Source organism: Sminthopsis crassicaudata, chromosome 2 (assembly GCF_048593235.1).
Source record: "Sminthopsis crassicaudata isolate SCR6 chromosome 2, ASM4859323v1, whole genome shotgun sequence".
NCBI classification, from domain to species: domain Eukaryota; kingdom Metazoa; phylum Chordata; class Mammalia; order Dasyuromorphia; family Dasyuridae; genus Sminthopsis; species Sminthopsis crassicaudata.
The window spans coordinates 229,857,886-229,878,956 of record NC_133618.1 but is presented as its reverse complement, the minus strand read 5'-3'; the positions used below and the strand labels follow the sequence as shown (position 1 = coordinate 229,878,956).

General features: G+C 40.7%; 1 protein-coding gene across 2 annotated transcripts; it reads left to right on the top strand.

The window, feature by feature from the left end:
• Positions 1 to 16,198: 16,198 nt before the first annotated feature.
• Positions 16,199 to 20,604, top strand: SYS1 (SYS1 golgi trafficking protein). Of its 2 annotated transcripts, none has more exons than XM_074288495.1 (4): positions 16,199 to 16,404; positions 16,878 to 17,157; positions 18,557 to 18,624; positions 19,550 to 20,604. In XM_074288495.1, exons 2-4 carry the CDS (start codon positions 16,996 to 16,998, stop codon positions 19,788 to 19,790), a joined length of 471 nt encoding a protein of 156 aa, XP_074144596.1. In that variant the 5' UTR covers positions 16,199 to 16,404; positions 16,878 to 16,995; the 3' UTR covers positions 19,791 to 20,604. The 2 variants fall into 2 exon arrangements, with proteins under 2 accessions (XP_074144596.1, XP_074144597.1); XM_074288496.1 differs by having other exon boundaries at positions 16,268 to 16,404; positions 16,753 to 17,157.
• Positions 20,605 to 21,071: the final 467 nt, after the last annotated feature.

The following is a 21,071-nucleotide window of genomic DNA, read 5'->3' as shown; positions in this document are numbered from 1 at the left end:
CTCATTGGATAGACTAAAAGGATGTAACCAATGCTGGCTGCCTCCCACAGGTCATGTACTGAGAAATGCTTCATCCAATCAGTCCCATTCATTATTATATATTTCATATTTATTATAATGAGTACAAATCACAAAAAAATGTCTGTGGTACTCTCCCACAAGTACATACAGAGTCTAAAGAAAAATAGATATGCTCGTATGCTTGAAATTCATATGTAGCCAAGAAGTAGCGCTCTCCATAAAGTCTTTTAGCTAGTCTTCCAGATGTTCCCTCTAGCTATTGTATAGCTTTCTTGCTGATCTCCTTATGGAGATTTGATTCTACTTTTCTTCATGGAATCCAGTCAATCCTAGCCATCTAATGCAGACACTACTGCTAGCCCCTCAGACACATTAACTGTGTGAATCACTTAACCTCAAATGTAAAATGAGAATGATAATGGCACCTACCTCAAAAGGTATGCTTAATATGGTGTCTGGTACATAATAGATGTTGTATAAATGTTTATTCCCTCTTCCTTTTCAACCAATTGGAAGGTACTTCTTGTCCAACCTTGTTAAAATACTGGAAATATCCACAACTTTTCAATTGATACACATTCCCTAGAGATGTCCAGGCCTTTTCAATTGATACCCCTTCCTACTTGATAAAGGTTTCGATGCTAAATGGGGTAGGGTCATTTGGACCACTACAACATATATTAATATAATTCATAATATGGTGAAGCATATACAACAGGCATCAAATTCTAACCCTGCTACTATGTTGCCTCATCTGTAAAATGGGGGAGGTTAGACTAATTTCTAAGAACCCTTATAGCTCTGAGAACATATTAATCTATGAAATTTGTATATCTAGAGTTTTAAAGTTCACAAAGTTCTTTCCACCCTGTGAGACTATAGTGAAAGTATTATGACCCTCATTTTAAAGATGGGGAAACTGAGGCCCAGAAATGAGAAATTATTTGTCTTAAGTCACAGAACTAGTAAGGAGCAATCTCATCTCTCCTTACTTCTGGTATCCTCTTTCTTCTTTACCTCATTGACAACCCACACAACCAACTGCACAGACATACTCACACAATAATATTTTAAATTATTGGAAGGTATGGGGAGAGGGTTTACATTGTGTCATTTGTCCCAACTCTGTCTCTGTAACACTCTAACGTCTGAGTACCACTGGAGTATGGATAGCAGGATTCCTAAAGAAAGGTTCAGTGCTCTACCCAACTTATTATTGGGTATTGACAGACTTCTGGTCAGTTAGAAAATAAAAATAACTTATTTTCATATAGCATGTTAAGGTCTGATCTTTCCTCAGAACAGTGCTGTAGTTATTATGATCCCCATTTTACAACTGAGAAAACTGAGTATCTGAAAGGTTTAAGTGATCTGGCCAATATCAAAAAACTATTTTTAAGGCAGGATTCAGTTGTCCTGACTCTCAATTCATTAATTTATCTGCCATTGCACCACACCAAAAGGAACCAAATAAGTGTTCTATTAGTGTAACTCTTTTGTCCATCCACAAAAAATGCCCAGTTATGTGTGTTAAATGTCACTTCTTTCTTCTTTAAATTACCTCCTTGATTTCTCCACAGAGCCCAATCTGGGAGAGTTCAGAACTGAGGATCCCTAATATTGTATATTGTATTGGAGAAAGCTTCTTCTTATTGTTCAATTGATTCAACTCTTTTTACCCCATTTAGGATTTTGACAAAGTACTGGAGTGGTTTGCCATATCCTTCTCCAGCTCATTTTACAGATGAGGAAGTGAAGCAAACAGGGTTAAATGACTTGCCCAGTGTCACACAAATAGTAAGTGGCTGGGACTGATTTTGAACTCAGGAAAACAAGTCTTCCTAATGCTCTATCCATTGACCCAGCTGTCCCAGATGGGAAAAGCAACAAATTGGAAACCAGGATTAAACCCATATTACCCACTTCCTGCCTAATGCTTCTCCATAGACCAGTCACTTCCCTTTGCTGGCCCTCTGTAAGTTGAGCAGTTATGATGAGACTGTCCCAAAGATTCCTTTCAGCCCTAACTCTGACACAGGGTCTATGTCATTCATAATGGCACTTAGTCACTCAGTGTTCTCTAACTGTTCTCTCTGGGTTAATCTTGCCTTCCCAGCTTGATTCTCAACCTTGAAAGGGTCAGAGCAGGGTCTTCAATCTTTGTATTCCCCTGATGTTTAAATACTTACAAAACTGAATGTTCATTACTGTTCTCAGAAGCCATTACAATCTGTTTCAGCAATTTACCCTTCACAGCCTCCTTTCCCTCTTTCAACTCTTCCCTCTTTCTCCTTCTCCTTTCACTAGTATCAGACTATTGAACCATGTCAGATACAAAAGAAATCCTTAGAGATCACCCTGTCCACCCCTTTCATAGATGTTAAGAAACTGAGACCTAGAAAGGACAAATGGCTTGTTTTAAGGTCACACAATCCATTAATCAATAGAGCTGAAACAAGGACCCAGGTATCCCGGGTTCGTTTCAAAATTCCAAATCACTATGAAAATCTGAGGAAGTCAAAAGAGCTCCAGTGAATAGCTTCCAAGGTTCCTGAAACATCTAAACAATTAAATAAAAGTGGAATGAGCTATCTCTCCAGAACAAGTTTCTTATCATTGAAGGCATTACAGCAGAGACTGAATGACCAACTGTTGGAGATGCTGCAGGTAAATTTCCTACTTCAGGAAAGAGACATAAGAGATGAACTTGGTGGCCTCTTCCACTTATATGTGCCTCAGGTCACTATTAGCTGGTACCCAGCTTTGGACAGCACTAGGGAAACTGAGGTAGAAGTGACTCAGAGAAGGTAATGATCTATGGAATTCCCCACTGTTGAGAAACATACTTCTTCCTTCCTAGACCTATTCCAATGCAAATCTTCCTCCAGGTAATGAGCCCAGAGTTGAAGTGGACCACAGCCATAGTGTCCAGCCACAGCCTTTCCTAATGTTAAACATTTGTCACTGTGTTCCTGTTTCTGTAAACACACTGACTCACACTATAAACCTTCAGGAGATTGACTCAATAGGCTTCAATTGCTCCCAAACAGAACTTCTTCATTAAAAAACTATGTAATACTTAAGTTTCTTCAAGCACTAAAATTTTAAATTTACTATAGCATCTTCCCTTCACATCTCCTCACCAAAGCACTTTGGAATCTCTAAGGCAAACATGGAGGAAATTGCTTCAGAAAGTGAGAATGGGGAGATTAGATACCCTTAAAGAGTTATTTTTTATAAGCCTTATCATCTCCCCTTCCAGACTGTACTCTCCTTGAGGGCAGGGTCCATGATATTCTTTGTCTTATCTCCACTAGACTGTACTCTGAACAGAGTAGGCCTTAATAAGTGTTTATTGAACGGAACCAAATTAAACTGGTTCTCCCCTAGACAGAGTCTGTAACTAGCTATTTTAGCTATTCATTTTTATAGTATCTGGACCTCAGAAGATGGAATAAATATTAAAATCTTCCATAAAGTATAGGATCACAGGATTTAGAACTGATCATATAGCCAAGTCCGGTCATTTTATTGATACTGAGATGCAGAAAAGTGAAATAGCTTGTCTAAGATCACACAGATAGTAAATAACAGATTTGGAAATCAATGTCTGGTCTTCCGATTTTAAATCTAGGTTTTTGTTTTTTTTTCCCCCCCACTACATAATAATTGTTATCCCCAGAAACACAGACCACAAAACCAAATAACTATTTTAAGTGGGATTGGAAACAGGGGTGGATGGGATAAAGGAGAAAAGTTATGAGATTCCAACTTCTGTCTTTCTAAAAAAAGATCATCAGGAAAAATTAGATCAATTCCCAATGGTCCTTGGGATCTCACACTTCCCAAGGAGCTGCTTAAGAATGGAAAGATGATTCCCAAGGTATAGCTACCTGAGTAGAAGGAACTAGGAGAAAAAATTCTGCCCCATCTCTGGGACAATATGGTTTTGAGTTCCTCTTTCACAGTGTGATGAAATCTCTGGCTGGTGCCCAGATTAGCCAGATACTTAACTCCCTAATGGGTTTTCCAAATTTGTGAGTACACAGTTACATAACCTGCCCAGATAACATGCTTCCCCTGGGGAAGGTGTTTTTTGAAAATGTTCCCCACAACAGGAACATGTGAAGAGGGCTGTATGCCAGCTGAAATGGGGGTGGGAAAAGTGGGAGTCCATCTGCATAGGAGAAACAACCCCTTTTCTGGGACACTGGAAGGCCTCATGAAGGACCTCCTGGGAATAGGGGACCTATAGAGCAGTTTAGCACCATCTTGGTATTTGAAGTGAGAATGACAAATTAGGATTCTGCTGCCCTTCTCCCTGGGTGGTTTGATTTGGTTTGGGACTTCTGTCACTATTCAGTTCCTGATCAAAGATAGAATAAAAATGACTTTGGGTCATCCTTTTTCTGTGAGGGTTAGAAGTTCCCATCTTTAGATTAGTGTTGTCCTTTAGGCATCCCAGTAAACTACTAGCTAATCCAACTGGATTCTTATAGTTGGTTCATGACTGAGAGCCTGGGAGGATATTCAAGTCAAACCTCTACATAGGGAAACTTAGGTCCAAAGATGTAAAGGGAATTCTGGAGAAATATACTTAAAGCTCGGTATGATTGATTTAATCCTACAACAAGTTGTTGATTCAGTGGAATTAAGATAATGATTCTCTAGAATCATTAGAAAGCCTCCAAAATGGGTCTTGGTTTCAGTGTAGGAATGCATAAGGCAAGAGAGCCACCACGAGGCTGATCAAAGATGGAATATCTCTCTTCCAGTCCTTGTGTACTCTATTACAAGTACATCATCATAGGTGTCAATCTTGTAGAATAGGTGTCAACTGTAGAACTATACTAAATACGAAGTACTTGTAAACCAGAGAATCATTGTCTCATTATTTCCTCTGAGTTAACACCTTGTTTCAAGTATACTTCTTCGGAGTTCTGGCTCTTTACACAAAGAGGGAATTTAAGTTGTGCAAGGTCACATAAGGAGTTTGTGGCTAAGTAAAGACTCTAAGGCAGGACTCCTGACTCCCAGGCACTACATTTTCCACTACAGATGCTTTTGGTCAAGTTTTCTCCTAGGTAATTCCACAACATAAGACTCTTTCTTCTCCTGCTTCCTTTTGATCTACCCTCGGTATTCCAGTTCCCTTTTGATCATCCCTCAGAGTCTTTGAAATTTCTGTCTTCAGGTCTGGGCCAAAAGGGGCTCATCCCATTCTAGCTATCTCTTTGCTCAGATCACCAAGATTGGTCTCAGTGAATTCTGTGTAGCCCTGTGTCACAATGGAGAGAGCAATGAATTTGGTTGGTCAGCTGTGTGATCCCAGGAGAGTCACTTAACCTGACTGGGCCTCAGTTTCCTTATCTGTAAAATAAAAAAAAAATCTGTAAAAATAAAAATACAAAGTTAAATAGCTTTTTATTAATCACTAGACATTAGAGATAAAAAGACCAAAAAAGAAGAAAGAAAAAAGAAAGAAAATAAAAAACCTACAAAGTTGTTCCTGATCTTAAGACTTTTTTTTTTTTTTTAACTAGGGGAAACAATGCAAAAACCAGGACTAAACTAGGGGATAGAGAAATCCTGGGTTCAGATTCTGATTTGGCCATATGACTTTGGTTATCCATATACAACCAACTAGTAACAACTACCAAATTTCTAAAGGAAATGACTTTGCATTTATTATACAATTATTCATACTGTTTCCTATCAATAGAAAGTAAGCTCTCTTTTCTTTTATTTGGTGTATCCTCAGGTCTAGCAAAACAGACAATAGATAAACATTTAATAAATGCTTGCTGAATGAATTAATGAAGTCACTTAACTTGTCTAGCTACCTCCAATTTATTTGTAAAACTAGCGGGTTGGATGAGGACCTTTCCTGAGACTTTTGTAGAGTATCCATGAGGTCAAAACTATTTTCATAATAATACTAAGATTTTTTCATTTCTAATACGGTAAATATCAATAACAATCCATTTGAATAAAAGCTATTGAGTAAGGAGTAGGGAGTGGGAAGTGGGGTTCTCCATAATTTTTAAAAATATAAAAGGGACTTCTAGCTGTGTGACCCTGGGCAAGTCACTTAACTCCAATTGTCTCAGGGAAAAAAAAAAAAGAATATAAAAGGGACTGAGGACCAAAGGATTTCACAGTCCTAAATCTGAGTCTAATATACATTAGGGGTTGGATGAACCCAGAATTAGATCAGAAAGCTCTAGGAACCCCAGGAGAGGTGGGGAGAGCCCTAATAGCTAGAGAATAAGGAATGTACACGGGGGCTAAGGTGGGGTAATAGGAACTAAATGGATTTCTAACTTTCCTTCCATCTCTAAATCATATTATCCTAGTTCTCTGGGAGTGTCTTCCCATGGTGCCAAATAGTAGAGGCTGGTAAAAACAACCACCAAAGGGGGAAGTAGGAGAAGGGGTCTGATTTCCAGAGATGGGGGAAGCTGAGAAGTGAAACTGCAAATGGAAAGGGAAAGAGCATCCTGCCCAGGTGGGGATGGGGAAGAACAGCTGGCAGGAAGGGTGCTTTCCCAAGAGTTACAGGAGCACACACAACTCAGGGGATTACATCAGAAACCAGCTATTCAGTGCAGGCAAGCAGCCAGCCCAGCCTAGTCCAGCCCAGCTCAGCCCGCCTTTAGTTCCATTTCAGGAAAAGGGGGCAGGACCAGGACACTCCCAGTGAGGAAAAGAGGGGGATGGGCCTCACAAACACTAGGCTTGAATGGGAATGGGGGAGGTTGGACAACCCAGGGAACTGAAACCTATGAATTCCAGCCTCATCCTGGGAAGATTAGTATAAAATCCTCCAATTGAATAATAAAAATAACCACTCATATTCCCAGATTGTGTCGTAGTTTGCAAAATGATTTCCTTACAATAGTTCCATGAGATAGGGAGGGCATTATTAGTCCCATTTTACAGATGAGGAAAAAGATACAGTCCCATTCAATAAAGAAGAACCTGCTTTCCCACTGAGAGTTCAATCTGTGGTACCCATTTCTCAGCACTTGTCCTTAAACTAGATATAACTTCAACGTTCTCCAAACAGCCAGGCTCACTTTCAAATGGAGAATATTTCCATATTCTCCCTTTTCATTCCTACAGGAAGTTGGCTCCTCAGCTGCATTCCTCCACAGCAACTGACATCTCACCTCTCGGCTGATGAGCTTTTTTCCTTTTTTAAAAAATCTGAAATCTAGGAGATGGAGGAAATGGCTGATTACTAGGTAAGAAGAATTATTCATAGACTCATTGAATATCTGGATTGGAAAGTTGTTTGGAAGGTGGAATGTCAAATTTAGAACAAACTCCATTGGGAAGGACTCTTGAAGGTTGTCTAGTCTAAACATTTTTTTACTGAGGGGAGAATTTATTGCTGAAGAAAAGTAGTGCCTTGCCCGAGGCCATATAATGTTCACCAAAAATCATGTAATTGGCACATTTCCTAAATCCTAGGTCAAGGTTCTTTAGGTAGGGTATATATAGATATACCTGTTCTATATAGGGAAAATTGAGATTCATGAAGCAGAACTAGACAGGTGAAGAAAATAATCAATTCAATGCTGTTTTTTTTCCCTTCACCTCTAAAACAATTCAGTAGCCATCTTTTCTGCTACATGCTCTTTGTCTAGATCCAGGCTAGGAGTAAACTTCTACATTTAAAAAGTATTTTGCTTATTTGAGCTATTTCATTTCATGCAGGTGCAGGGAAAGGGACTCTTATCTCTATACTAATTAGTCTCAACCCCAACACACTTTGATTTTGATAAATCTGTTACCAGGCCCACCAGGCTTCTCCTTCTGGTGGGAATGGTGAGATTATATCATACTTATTATGCCTTCTCATCCATTGCCACTCTTGATGCATGTAATGAACCCTACTCAGAAATCCTTTGGATTTCTTGACTATTGTAGCTATCAGGAGCAGTTTAGAGCTGTGTATGAGTTATCCCTAATTCTGGCTTTTTCTCTTGGAAAACCACTCTCTTTTTTCCAGTTACCCATCTCTCAAGGTCCCCTTCCATGTTCTTGTCTGGCACAAGTTTTTTTTTTTTTTTTTTTTTGTTTCATTTATTTATTGTTACAAAAATTTTATGCATAGGTAATTCTTCAGCATTAACTATTGCAAAACCTTTTGTTCCAATTTTTCCCCTCTTTCGCCCCATCCCTTCCCTCAGATGGCAGGTTGACCATACATGTTAAATATGTTAAAGTATAAGTTAAATGCAATATATGTATACATGTCCAAACAGTTATTTTGCTGTACAAAAAGAATAGGACTTTGAAACAGTGTACAATTAGCCTGTGAAGGAAATAAAAAATGCAGACAGACAAAAATAGAGGGATTGGGAATTCTATGTAGTGGTTCATAGTCATCTCCCAGAATTCTTTCTCTGGGTGTAGCTGGTTCAGTTCATTACTGGTCTATTGGAACTGATTTGGTTCCTCTCATTGTTGAAGAGGGCCATATCCATCAGAATTGATCATCATATAGTATTGTTGTTAAAGTATACAATGATCTCCTGGTCCTGCTCATTTCACTCAGCATCAGTTCATATAAGTCTCTCCAGCTCTTTCTGAAATCATCCTGTTGGTTATTTCTTACAGAACAATAATATTCCATAACAATCATATACCACATAGTTATTCAGCCATTCTCCAATTGATGGGCATCTACTCAGTTTCCAATTGCTGGCCACTATAAAGAGGGCTGCCACAAACATTCTTGCACATACAGGTCCCTTTCCCTTCTTTAGTATTTCTTTGGGATATAAGCCCAGTAGTAATGCTGCTGGATCAAAGGGAATGCACAGTTTGATAACTTTTTGGGTATAGTTCCAAATTGCTTTCCAGGATTCTTTCACAGCTCCACCAACAATGTATCAGTGTCCCTGTTTTCCCACATCCCCTCCAATATTCATCATTATTTATTCCTGTCATTTTAGCCAATCTGACAGGTGTGTAGTGGTGTCTCAGAGTTGTCTTAATTTGCATTTCTCTAATTAATAATGACTTCTGGCACAAGTTTTAGTGGGTGATATGTTTCAGACTTATGCTCATCATGTGTCTGATGGGTCTTAATTAGGAGTGCTTTCTCTTAGGTTTGTACTCTTTTCTCCCTCTCCTTCTCCCTCTGTCTTTCTTTATCAGGAAAGCAGTGTAGTCAAATCAGACTCTGAGTTTGTCACCAACTTGATGTATCCTCTTGGTAAACACCAAATCACTTGGGATTAGATACTATTTCCTTTTGGCAAATAGGCAGAAGCTGCAGAAAGCCAGTTTGAGGGTTGGTTAAAGGAAAACCTTCCAAACAATTAGACTTAGCTTAAAGTGAAATGGGCTATTCCCAAAGGCAGTAAGATCTACTTCAGATAATGTCAAATAAGTAAAATCTAGATAACCCCTTGTTACATACAGTTGAAAGTGAATTCTTGTTCAGGTACTTTGGACTTAGTGACCTCTGAAGTCCTTCTCCGGAGAGTTCATGTGATCCTAGGGCTCTGGATAAGTTACTTCCCATTTCTAATCTTCAGTTTCTTCATATGTAAAGTATATATAAGAATCCTTGCATATCACACATAGAACATTGATGTTTATTATTGTGGGTGCTCCTTCCACTGACTGAAACCTCTCTATGATGCTAGTAATGATTCGTTGTGTGCTTTGCTGATGTGGCATTAAGAACCCCAATTGCATGTAATTTTTATTTTAGTTATATATGTTGATAACCACCAATTAGACTGTGAGTCCCATGAGGCCAGGGAAAGATTAATTTTTTTTAATAATTGAAAGTTTGGTAGATGGATGAAAGGCTTACATTCTAAATGGGAAAAAGGAAACAATTATCCTTCAGAATCTTTATTATCTCAGTATTAGAGGGAGTTCATTTCTGATGGTATAAAAAAGAAAAATAAAAGGGAATATAGAAGAAGGAATATATTCTTATGTAGGAAGGAGGAAGAGGGAGGTAGAACTTATTGTTTTTCATAACTGGGGTGAGAAGAATACAAAAAATGAAGAAAATGAGAGGATATATTTTAAAATATGAGTAGAAAGCAGGTGGTAGTTAAGAGGAAGGCTAATACTAGGGAAAGAATTCATTGTTCAATCTTGGCAGAAATCCTAGAATGATTTGCCATTTCCTTCTGCCCATTTACAGATGAAGAAATTGAGGCAAACAGGGCTAAGTGACTTGCCCACAGTTGCACAATTAGTATCTGAGACTGGATCTGAACTCAGAATTTTCCTCACTCCAAACCCAGTACTCGATCCATTCCGCTAGCTGCTGAAAAGGATCACCTGTATACAGTGTTAAATTTTCAAAGAAGTCAAGAATGAGATCTAGGAAAGCATTTAAAATTGTTGTTAGTACATAGAAGAATGCTGTTTTAGTTGAATGGTAGAAATGAAAGTCAGGCTTCAATAACAAGTAGCTTGAGGGAAGGGAAGGGTTAAGTATTTTAAGCAGTGTAGAGATATGCACTCTTTTGTACACTGCTGGGGAAGATCTAGTAGATAAGGACTGATTAAAAATGGGAAGAAGGAGGTTTGATTGAAAGAGAAAGCTCTCTGAAAAGATAGGAATAGGATCCGGATCTGAAAGGTGAAGGGGTTTGGACTGATTATCTCTGTACTACTTCACGTGATTATCTTACTACTTCCGCGACTTTAATTATCAAATTATCATCTCCAAAAAGATGATTCCTAAAATTTTTTTTTTCTTCTGCCTTAACCTCTCTGATGACTTCCAGACTTGCATCTCCTATTGCCTTTTAGACTTTTGAAACTAGATGTCCAAGAGACATCTGAAATCAACAGGTACAAAATCTATGTCCCAAACCATCTCTCAAGCTTCCTATATACCATCTAAGGTCCACCATTCGTTCAGTTCTCCAGGCTCTTAACCTAGGTAATTACTCATTTTTTAATCCTGTTCTACTCCATCCCCCTTCTTCCCTTATCCAATCCAGTTGCCCCAGCCTGGAGATTTCACCTTTGCAACATTTCTCCTATATAACCTTTTCTCTTCCCTGTAGCTAGGTGATACAAGTGGTTAGAGTGCCAGGATTGAAGTCAAGAAGACTCATCTCCCTGAGTTCAAATCTGACTTTAGATATTTGCTGTAAACCCTGGACAAGTCACTTAACCCTGTTTGCCTCAGTTTTCTCATCTGTAAAACAAGGTAGAGAAAGAACTGGCAAACCATTCCATTATTTCAATTAAGAAAATCCCCAAATAGGGGCCACAACTCTTCTATTTATCACCACCATGGTGTAAGTACTTATCACCTTATTCCTGAACTATTGCAATAGTCTGCTGATACTGCTTGGCACAAATCTCTCTCCATTACATTGGTAACTCTAGGCAGTTACTTTTTGATTTTTCTATTGTTCACATCCTATTATGTCAAGCCTTACACATACACACACACACACACACACACACACACACACACACACACACACACACACACACACACTCTTTCTGTATTTCTCCGTGTCTGCCTCTGTCTCTCTTCCTCCCTTCCTCCTTCCCTTCTTCTCTTTGTCTCCCCTCCAGTGGCTTCTACTACTTCCAGGATCAAAACCAAGATCCTCTATTTCAAGTCCAAAGACCTTTATAACATAAATTCCTTCTCTCTTCTCAGTCTTCTTACACCATACACTATTCTCCCAGCATGTACTCTTTGATCCAGTAACACTGGTCTCTTTGCTCTTCCCCAACAAGATACTCCATCTTTTAGCTCTGCTCATTTTCTTGGGTGTCTCTCCTACAAGGAATGCTCTCTATTTTCATGTCTGTCCCCTGGCTTCCCTGATTTCTTTCAAATCCCAGCTAAAATCCCACTTCTTAGAGAAAGCCTTTCCCAATTCCTCTTAATTCTAGTTTATTATTTCCTACTTATCCAATATAGAGATCCAATTTACTCTGTATATAGATATACATCTTGTTTGTACTCTTATGTTGTCTTTTCCCAATTAGACTGTAAGCTCCTTGAGAACCTGCATGGTCTTTTGTTTTTTTGTATCTTCAGTGTTTATCACAGTGCCTGGTACATGGTAGACCCTTAATAAATGTTTGTTGATTAACTGGCTGTCCTTGGCAAGGAAAAGGACCACCTCTTTCTCAAAGTTCAGAACAAAAGATAGAGAATAGCGGTATTAAAGTATGGAGCAAAAGAGAAAAAGGACCTTAGAGTAGATAGTCTTGGTTTTCTTAGTAGAATTAAAGTGGAGTTCTTCCGCCAAGAAAGAGACAAAGGTTGGCATAAACATCTTGAAAAAGGAGGGGAAAGGGTTGGAACTCTCACTGTAAGTGGTATGATAGAGTGGGGAAGAATACAAGAATTTTTGAGTAGCAAAGAGCACTCAATTGGGGTGTGCAAAAGGGCTTTTAATCAATAATCTCTATATAGATTAGATAACATAAATATGCAACAGACCCAGTTTGCATGATTGTTGACTTCTTTCAATGGCATTCAGTAGCACCTGACTAGGGGCAAAGAGGGAGGTTAAATAGGGGTTGGAGTTTGTCAAGATGTGAATGGGTAGCATGACAAAGGTAGAGAATCAACAGAAGAAGATAGTTTTTAGTTGAATTGGTCAACCATGGAGTCCAGATCATGATGGGAGGAAAGTGAGGTCAGAATAGTAGTGATATACTACATATTACAAGAATAGGCTTAGGAAATGTGAAGCAAAGGGATAAATGGAAGAATGGGCAGTTGAGATTAGTTTGGAAATTTCACAATTCAGGATCAGATGAGATAATGTAAATATTAGATCATAATATTTATTCTGCTATTATCATTATATTGGCAGTGTGCTATAGAATTCTAGCCTCAGAGTCATTCAAGAAGACCTGGGTTTAAATCTTAACTCTGACATATACTAGGTATGTGACCTTGAACAGAATAAGTTCCAGATTCTCATTGGTAGAGTGAATTTCCTATAACAAGGAGATCAAAAAGCTAGCCCATATTCCATATTATTATCTTGGAGGAAGCAATTATTGGTAATAGTGAGATCTAATATATGAGGCTTCCTGTGTGTGGCTGAGATGGAATGACGATTTAGGTCATAGGAGTTTAGAAGCTAAGATATCAGAGTATTTGAGGGACATAGATGACCTAACTATAAGGGCATGAGTTGGGATTGAAAGGAAGACTGTGAACTAATTATAGATGATAATAATAGTGTAAATATATATAGTAGTATGTTATATAGTATATGTAGCTTTAAGATTTTCAAAACACATTGTAAATATTGTCTTTTTTTTTTCATAGAAAGGTGTCATTGTCATCTTTATTTTATAGATAAGAAAAATGAAGTTAAGAAAGGTTAAGTGATTTATTTGTCCAGAGTTACACAGCTAGTCTTTGAGTTAAAATTTAAACTCAATTCTTTCTGACTCTAGGCTATCTCTCTATCTATATGACATGTTGAGAAAACAGAGAGAATGACTTGGATATCAGTTATGACAAGAACAACAAGGATTGGGATTGGGTGATGGAAATCAATAAAATGTACCTCAAAGAAGGAAAGTTTATTAGGTGATGGTAAAGGAAGGGCCTGACTAGATGGCAGTGATAAGCACAATATGCCTATTTTTCCTATTGTGTTGGGAGCATGAGGGAATGAGCAGTTACAAGAGAGGGTAGCAATATGCTAGAAGAGAGCCTGGGCCAGATTTCTTTGAGTGAAAGAAGATGGAAAATATGTGGGATGGGAGATCTGAGTAGATGAGAGTCTAGGATGAGAGGAAACTTGTTAAGAATGAGGTGTGGTTTCCAGAGGGCACAATGGAAGGGAAAGTCTGAAGGAAGGTCGGGACTATAAAGAGTAGGATTTAGATGGATGAGGATAAAGTGAGTTGTGATAGCAGGAAGAAAGGAATTTTCACCGACTCATTCTCTGAGATAAGGTGGTAGAAGTGGAGGTGGAAATTTATACCATCTGAAGCTGGGGGTTGAAATAGCTGGGTCTGAAATTAAGACCTGAATTGAAATCCAAACTCTACTACTTATTAGCTGTGTCACCCTGAGTCAAAGTGAATGTAAATAGCAATCACTTCTGTTTTGGCCAGAAATCCCATACATCTTCCCCTCCCAGATTTATTTATTTATTTAGATTGATTTTGTTTGTTTGGGGTTTGTTTTTGTTTTTGACTAGATGAAAGAGACTGTTCTTTGCCTCAATTGCTACCTAGTACTAATGATTTAATGAGTGTTGCCTCAACCTGTCAGCCTGAGATTTATGAAAGACCTTAGACTATAAAGGTTAAAGTCTGCTATTTCACTAGGGCTGCCTCCAGTCATCCTGAGCTGTATCTGGCCACTGGACCCAGATGGCTCTGAAGGAGAAAGTGAGACAGGTGACCTTGCACAGCCCTCCTCACTTAAATCCAGTTCACTTGCATGTCATGGCATCATCTCCCTAATATCTCCGTCCTGTGAAAATGAAGGACAAACAGCAACAATATGATCCCTGAGCAACCTCTTGTCAGTTTCCTCAACTGTAAATGGGAATAATAGTACATTCACCTCAGAGGATCGTGAGAACTCTCTCACACACGTGATATACACACATATACATATATCACAAATGAGATGTGTAAAGACCTTAGCACAATTTCCGGTAGGTGACTAATACTTTTCTCCATAGGACAGGGGAAGAAGTTATTGACTATGGTTCTGGTACTCTGAGAGATAGTGATAAATTGGATTTCTCCCGAGCTCTCTGGTCCTCCCCACAGGAGTAAGGCCATGCAGAGACCGGATAGTATCTTTCTGGGTTAGTAAATACTTGGTCTCGGAACAACACTGGGCTCTCGTTTGGTGGCAGTTCCTTTGCTTTATCTCAAAATCATAGGGGTTGATGAACAACTATAAGAAACCACAGATGGAGAATATTCTAGGCTCTCTTTTTGATCTTGTGTTTGAGGAGCTAGTCCTTGGTGCTGTTCAAGCGGTGAGTGAAAGGCACGGTACCTAAATAACCAGGAGTGTGCCTAGACACTTCGTCACAGCTTCTTGTAAGACACTGGCTATCTGAGACAAAATGGCTTGCACACTTAGCCCTTGAGAGGGGCCAAGGCTTGGGAAAGCCACGTGCTTCTGAACTTGGGAGCTCACTTCCTTCACTGCTGATATTCTCTGCAGTTAATGGCCTTTTTCCTGAATGAAGTCAGTATTTAGTGCGTTTTAAATTTTTTTTGAGGAACCCCTTTGTAAATCTTAAATACAAAGGAATTATTAATGAGGGAAAGAAAAGGGGGAACCCTGTTTGTCAGTGCATAGATAGTAAGGTAATCCCATGAGGCGCAGTGTCCCCTGTAAATTAATTTACAGGCCCGAAAACCTAGATTGATAAAAAGATTTATTGTAGGGATTTGGAAGTAAAGCTCAGAAAGACGCCAGGGCCAGAGGTGGCTGGAAGGATACCATGTGTTGGCGGGGAGGGCTCCTGCAAAGAGGGAGTTCCAGTTCACCTCTTTTATACCTAGAAGGGAATGGATGGTACCCCCAAGTTCTTAGCCGGCTTTTCAGTTAGCTCAGATCCGGTGGGGGCTGGGGGAAGCTGAGCTGATGGTGGGGGCTGGGCCCGGATATTCAAAAGAGTGCTTTTGACCAGGATTTGTGAATCAAGGCCAGCCATGGGAGTTGGGCAATTAGAAAGGAATCTTAAAGGGACTTCAACCCCTATTCATTATCATTACCACTCCACTGTGAACTTCCTGAGGTAGTTTGGGTGTTTTTGACCTCTGCGGCTCATATCCCACTGTGAGTTCCTTGTATACAGTAGGCACTTTAAGTTTTAAAATTCTAATTGTACCAGGTACACAAGCAACATTGTGAGCTCAGTGACCAGAGACAGCCTAAAAAAAAGGCAGGTCCATTCCAAGGCCATTCTGGCTGGAGAATTTCTCAGTTTGGCTCCTCCATTTACTCTGGACTCCTCCCTCCTTCCCTCTTACATCTCTCAAGTCCTCAAAACATTCCACCACAGGCTTCCACCAGAGGGCGCGCACGTTCCACTTAGTTAACGCCCCACTTCCGTTTCTCTTCAATTTCCTTAATGCGCATGTGTGCTACTGTTCTTCCTCACGCAGCTCCCTCCCCTCCTCCGCTCCTCCCCTTCTTTCGCGGGTCATTCTCAGTGCGCCGGTGCAAAGGTTTTTCTCGTCCCGATTCCTACCGTGTCCCCGGAAGAGCTAAGTCCCTTCCCTTCCTAGGGCTGTGACACGGAGGAATCGGGACGCTCTAGGCGCCACTACCACCACCATGGTTCCAGCTGTCCGCGCCGCTCGTAAGGCTACGTGGTGAGACCGGGCCGAGCTACTGGCCCCACAGTCCGTAGCCGGGTGAGTGAACCTCAGACTCATGCGGAGGTTCGAGAGCCTGCCTGATCTTCCAGAATGGCACAGCCTTACCTCTCAGGGTCCCCTTCCCCCCGCCCTCCGCCAGAAATGGGCTCGTCCGCTCCTCTCCTTTTCCCCACCCCTCCCTCGTGGAGGGAGGGTCTGGTTACCATGGAAACAGGCCTCTCCGCACCCTTCATTTCTCCCCAATATTCAGGCTATTGAAAAACGGAACTTGGGGGAGGAGGGTGAGTTGCCATAGATAGTGTTCAGTGCTCTGGCCCTACAGACTGATTGTGGCGGCCTCATTAGCCCAAGCTCCCCAGAGTTATCTGTTCTCTTTGCCCCCAGCTTTAGGTTCGCCTCTCCCTGGGCTGGCCAGGTGTCGGGAGGAGGAAGGGAGGATGGGCGGGGAGTATGAGTTGCTGTGGTTTTAGAAGTTCTCCCTGACTGCACCTTGGACCCCGACCCCGCAGGCCCCGCCCCCGACCTCCACACTTCCCCTTCCCATGGCTTGGTCACACGTGGAAACTGTCGGGGGAAGGAGGCAGCAGCGGTGCTGAAACTGGAGGCCGGAGCCCTGGAGCCCTGGCCATGGCTGGCCAGTTCCGCAGCTACGTGTGGGACCCCATCCTGATTGTCTCCCAGATCGTCCTCATGCAAAACGTCTACTATGGCTCCTTGGGCCTGTGGCTGGCGCTGGTGGACAGCCTGGTGCAGAGCAGCCCCTCTCTGGACCAGATGTTCAGCCCCGAGGTAAGTAAGGGTCCTCAGATGATCAGCCCAGAGGTGGTGGAGAGTCAGTGTTCCGTGCTTCCGTCTTCAAAACAGGCCCATGGGCTCAGTCACTTCTTTCCTAACAATCACGTTCATTCATTCAGCTGCTCAGTGGCTCATACTTTAGGACAATTATGCAGTCTCCCATTCAGCCAGTCAGATTAGCACCTGGCCACCCAGCCAGGCACCCACTCAGTCACCCTGGGGGCAGGCAGCCACTCATTCAGTTCTGTCATTCACAGCCAGTGTGTACTCCGTCCCTGCCAGCCAGCCCTGATTGGTTAACCATTAAATACTTACACTGCAGAGATTCGTGCTCATACAAGGCTACAAAGTTGCCATAAGTCCAGTCCCATGGAATTTATAGTAGATGGAATTGACACACAGATGCAAATTGTTATATAACATGTTACATGGTAAGCAATTAAAGTGGGTGAAACAAAGTGCTAAAGAGAAAGTGTTCCTCAATGGGGAAGGCAGGGTGGACGTGCTGGACATGGTATTTCATCTGGACTTTAAGAGGAATAGAAATTTAACAGGTAGAGTGGGATGGGGCAAAGGGAAGAATGGAAAGTAGGAAACCATTCTAGGCATTGAAGCAAAAATTGAGGCAGGAGAATTCAGGCTTCAGTCAGAGACATCGCAGTAGTAATGGAAAGAGTCCTGACTTTAGTCCTAGTTCTCTATCACTTATTAGATGTTTGATTTTGAAAAAGTAATTTTCCCCTTTCAAATCTTCAGTTTCCTCGGCTATAAAGGAGAGTTAATTGTACTTAAGATTACCCAACTCACTGGAAAGAATGCTGAAAGGAAAGCACTTTGTAAACTGTAGTTATGATTATTGGGTAAGAGTGCCTGAGGAGCTAGTATAAGGAGATGAAGCTAATTAGTCAAAATCCCTTACTACTTCTATCTTCTGGACTCTGTTGAGACTCCAGGGACATGATCCAGGGTAGGGAGACCTTTCTGGGGGGATCCATCATGAGGTTATTGGTGATAGACTCATGTATACATCTGGACCTTAGTATCCTCAGAATTTAATTTCTCACCCACATCTAAATGAAATAGTGATTGGATCCTAGCAACATCTACCTAGTCCTTATTTGGTGTTAGGTTCTGATGTTTTTCCTTGTTAGATGTTGTTTATTTTCTTTGAGCATCAGTTTTCTTACTTGAAAAAATTGATGAGAATCAAGTGAAGTGTTGTGTATGTATATACATAATTTTAAAATACCATGTAAATCTGATCTGTTAGCATATGATATCATTATTATCTTCCTTCTGGGATTCTTAATCCAGGTCCTTGCTGAAAAAATCATCCTCACAATTTGTGTTGATCCATTCATTTGTGATTGCTTCCTTTTCTCTTCTTTCTTAGATACTGGGCTTTTCTACTCCTCCTGGCCGTCTCTCCATGATGGCCTTCATTCTCAATGCTCTTACCTGGTGAGTATCCCCAGCCTCATAAGCCACCCAGAGTTCCTAAGATAAAGCTTCTTTTGGTTGAGTATTAGGGCTATTTCCCCCCCACCCCCCTTAGCTTCTGACTTGATATGAGTGCCCCTTTCTGGGGCAGCTAGATTGTTTCTTGGGTAGAGCACTGGACCTAGAGGCAAAAAGGCCCGAGTTCAAATCTGGCCTCAGCCATTTAGCAATTGTGTTTTGTTAATGTGGGCTAGTCACCCTACCTAGTTTGCTTTCGTTTCCTCATTTTTAAAATGAACTGGAGAAGGCAATGGCAAACTACTCCACTGTTTTTGTAATGAAAACCCCAAAAAACAAAAACAAAGAGTTGGCCATGATTGAACAATAAGTTCTCTTTAGGGAGCAGTAAAAGAAAGTGGGCTCATTCAGGCATTTACTCCATTTCTAGGTTTCATAGAATTCTGACATAGGTTTATATCTATATCTTTCTGCCCTCTATAATGTAGCCTAGAGATAAAAACCATTGAGCAGAGACTCAAGACAAAGATTTTAGGTCTTTACTCTGTTATGACCACTTCCTGTGATCTTGGAGCAAGTCATATCTCTCTGATCCTCAGGAACTTCATACATAAAAATGATGAACTTAGGCTATTTCCTTTTCTGATATGCTGTTTCTTAGCTGATATGACAGCTAAGTTCATAGCTTCTTCAACTGTCTATGAATATATGGCCTAATTGTTTTCTCTGGGTAGCATTCTTAATTTTATAGTCACAGAACTTTTAACTTGTATGTTGTTTGCCAGATTCCTGTTCTTATAACTGTTGTGCTCCATTCAGTCTAATGTGACCTGTCAGATGAATGAGTTCCCTTCAGCTTGCTAGGTGTTTCTCTCAAAGTAAGGTCAATGAATGCAATGATTTCTCCCCATTTTGTCCCCCATCACAGTGCCCTTGGTTTGCTATACTTCATCCGTCGAGGGAAACAGTGTTTGGACTTTACTGTCACAGTTCATTTCTTCCACCTCCTGGGATGCTGGATCTACAGTTCCCATTTCCCCTCATCACTGACCTGGTGGCTGGTGCATGCTGTTTGTATTGCCCTGATGGCTGTGATTGGAGAGTACCTCTGTATGAGGACGGAGCTCAAGGAAATCCCCCTTAACTCTACTCCCAAGTCCAATGTCTAGGAGTAATTCATTGCTGGCACCAAGAGGGACTTGGCCAATGAAAGCTGACATTGGTGTGGTTGAAGCAGGTTCCAGCAGTCAGCTCTGGGGCAGTCAACTGGCATAAGCTGAGGCATTGGTGTCTGCAGGGAAGAAATACATCAAGAAGAAAATCTTTCATATGGTTAAGGACAGAGTGAAAGGAGCAAGCAAAAATTGGGAGATGTCTCATTCTTTCCACTATTCTTATCTTTTTTTTTTTTTTTTTTAAGAAAAAAAATCAAGAAACTCTGATTGGAGTAAATCACCTGCCTGGCTATTCATTCTGCCAACTTGGAATAGCTATAACTTCTCAAAATTTTGCTGGATCAAAGAAGATCATTTTGGGGCAATACATTTTTGTGGTTGGAGGGAGGTTATAACTGGTCTAGTAATCAAGGCTGACACAGGCACTGAATGCTAGAGAAGCCCAAAGCCTGTTACCCTGAAACACACATATTGGCCAGTGACCTTCCTTTGGTTACCTCTTCTCTGTCCTGTCCCTGACTCCTGGTTCTTGTGAGAGATAGCTCATATGACCCTAGGGAGCATAGGCAGGCAGTTACTCCCCTCCTTTTCTTGGAACTATAATATAATGGGAATTACTCAGTAAAGTGACAAGCCCATTGTTCTACCCATTCAGGGTTTTTTCCTTACCAATTGGGGATGATGTGGTGAGGAAGAGGAGGAGGTAGTGCTTTGCTATCCAGATGTGTTTTGGGGGGAGGGATTTCCTAGTGGAGCGCCTGACAGCTCCTTGACTTCCTTTGTATATAAATACAGTATTTTCCACTTCTCCCTGTACTGACTGTGTTTCTATTGGGAACTAATGAAAAGAGGTTCTTACAAAGATAAAGGCCGCCTTTCCCTTTCTGAGTTGTAAGAGCAACCTTTCTATTGTACTAACAGAGGAGCATAGTAGAGTGGGAAGAGCAGAGTAACTGGAGTGAGGATAAGGGTTCTAGTCCTGGTTTGAACACTCACTCAGCCACATGACTGAGAGCTATTCTTTTCCTCTCTTGTAATTTTCAGTTTCCTTTTTTTGTAAAATAGGGATAATAATAGTGGTCCAATCTGAATCACTGCCCTGTTGTAATGACTGCATTTTGTTAAGCCTTAAAGTGCTATCAAAATGAATTATTAATAAATTTGTAGGAACTAATTATTTTGGTGAGAGTACTGAACCATGGCATCAGGCAACTGTGCTTCTAGTTATGGCTAGGTCAACAGCTAATTGTATGATCTTGAGCCAGTAGCTTCCCC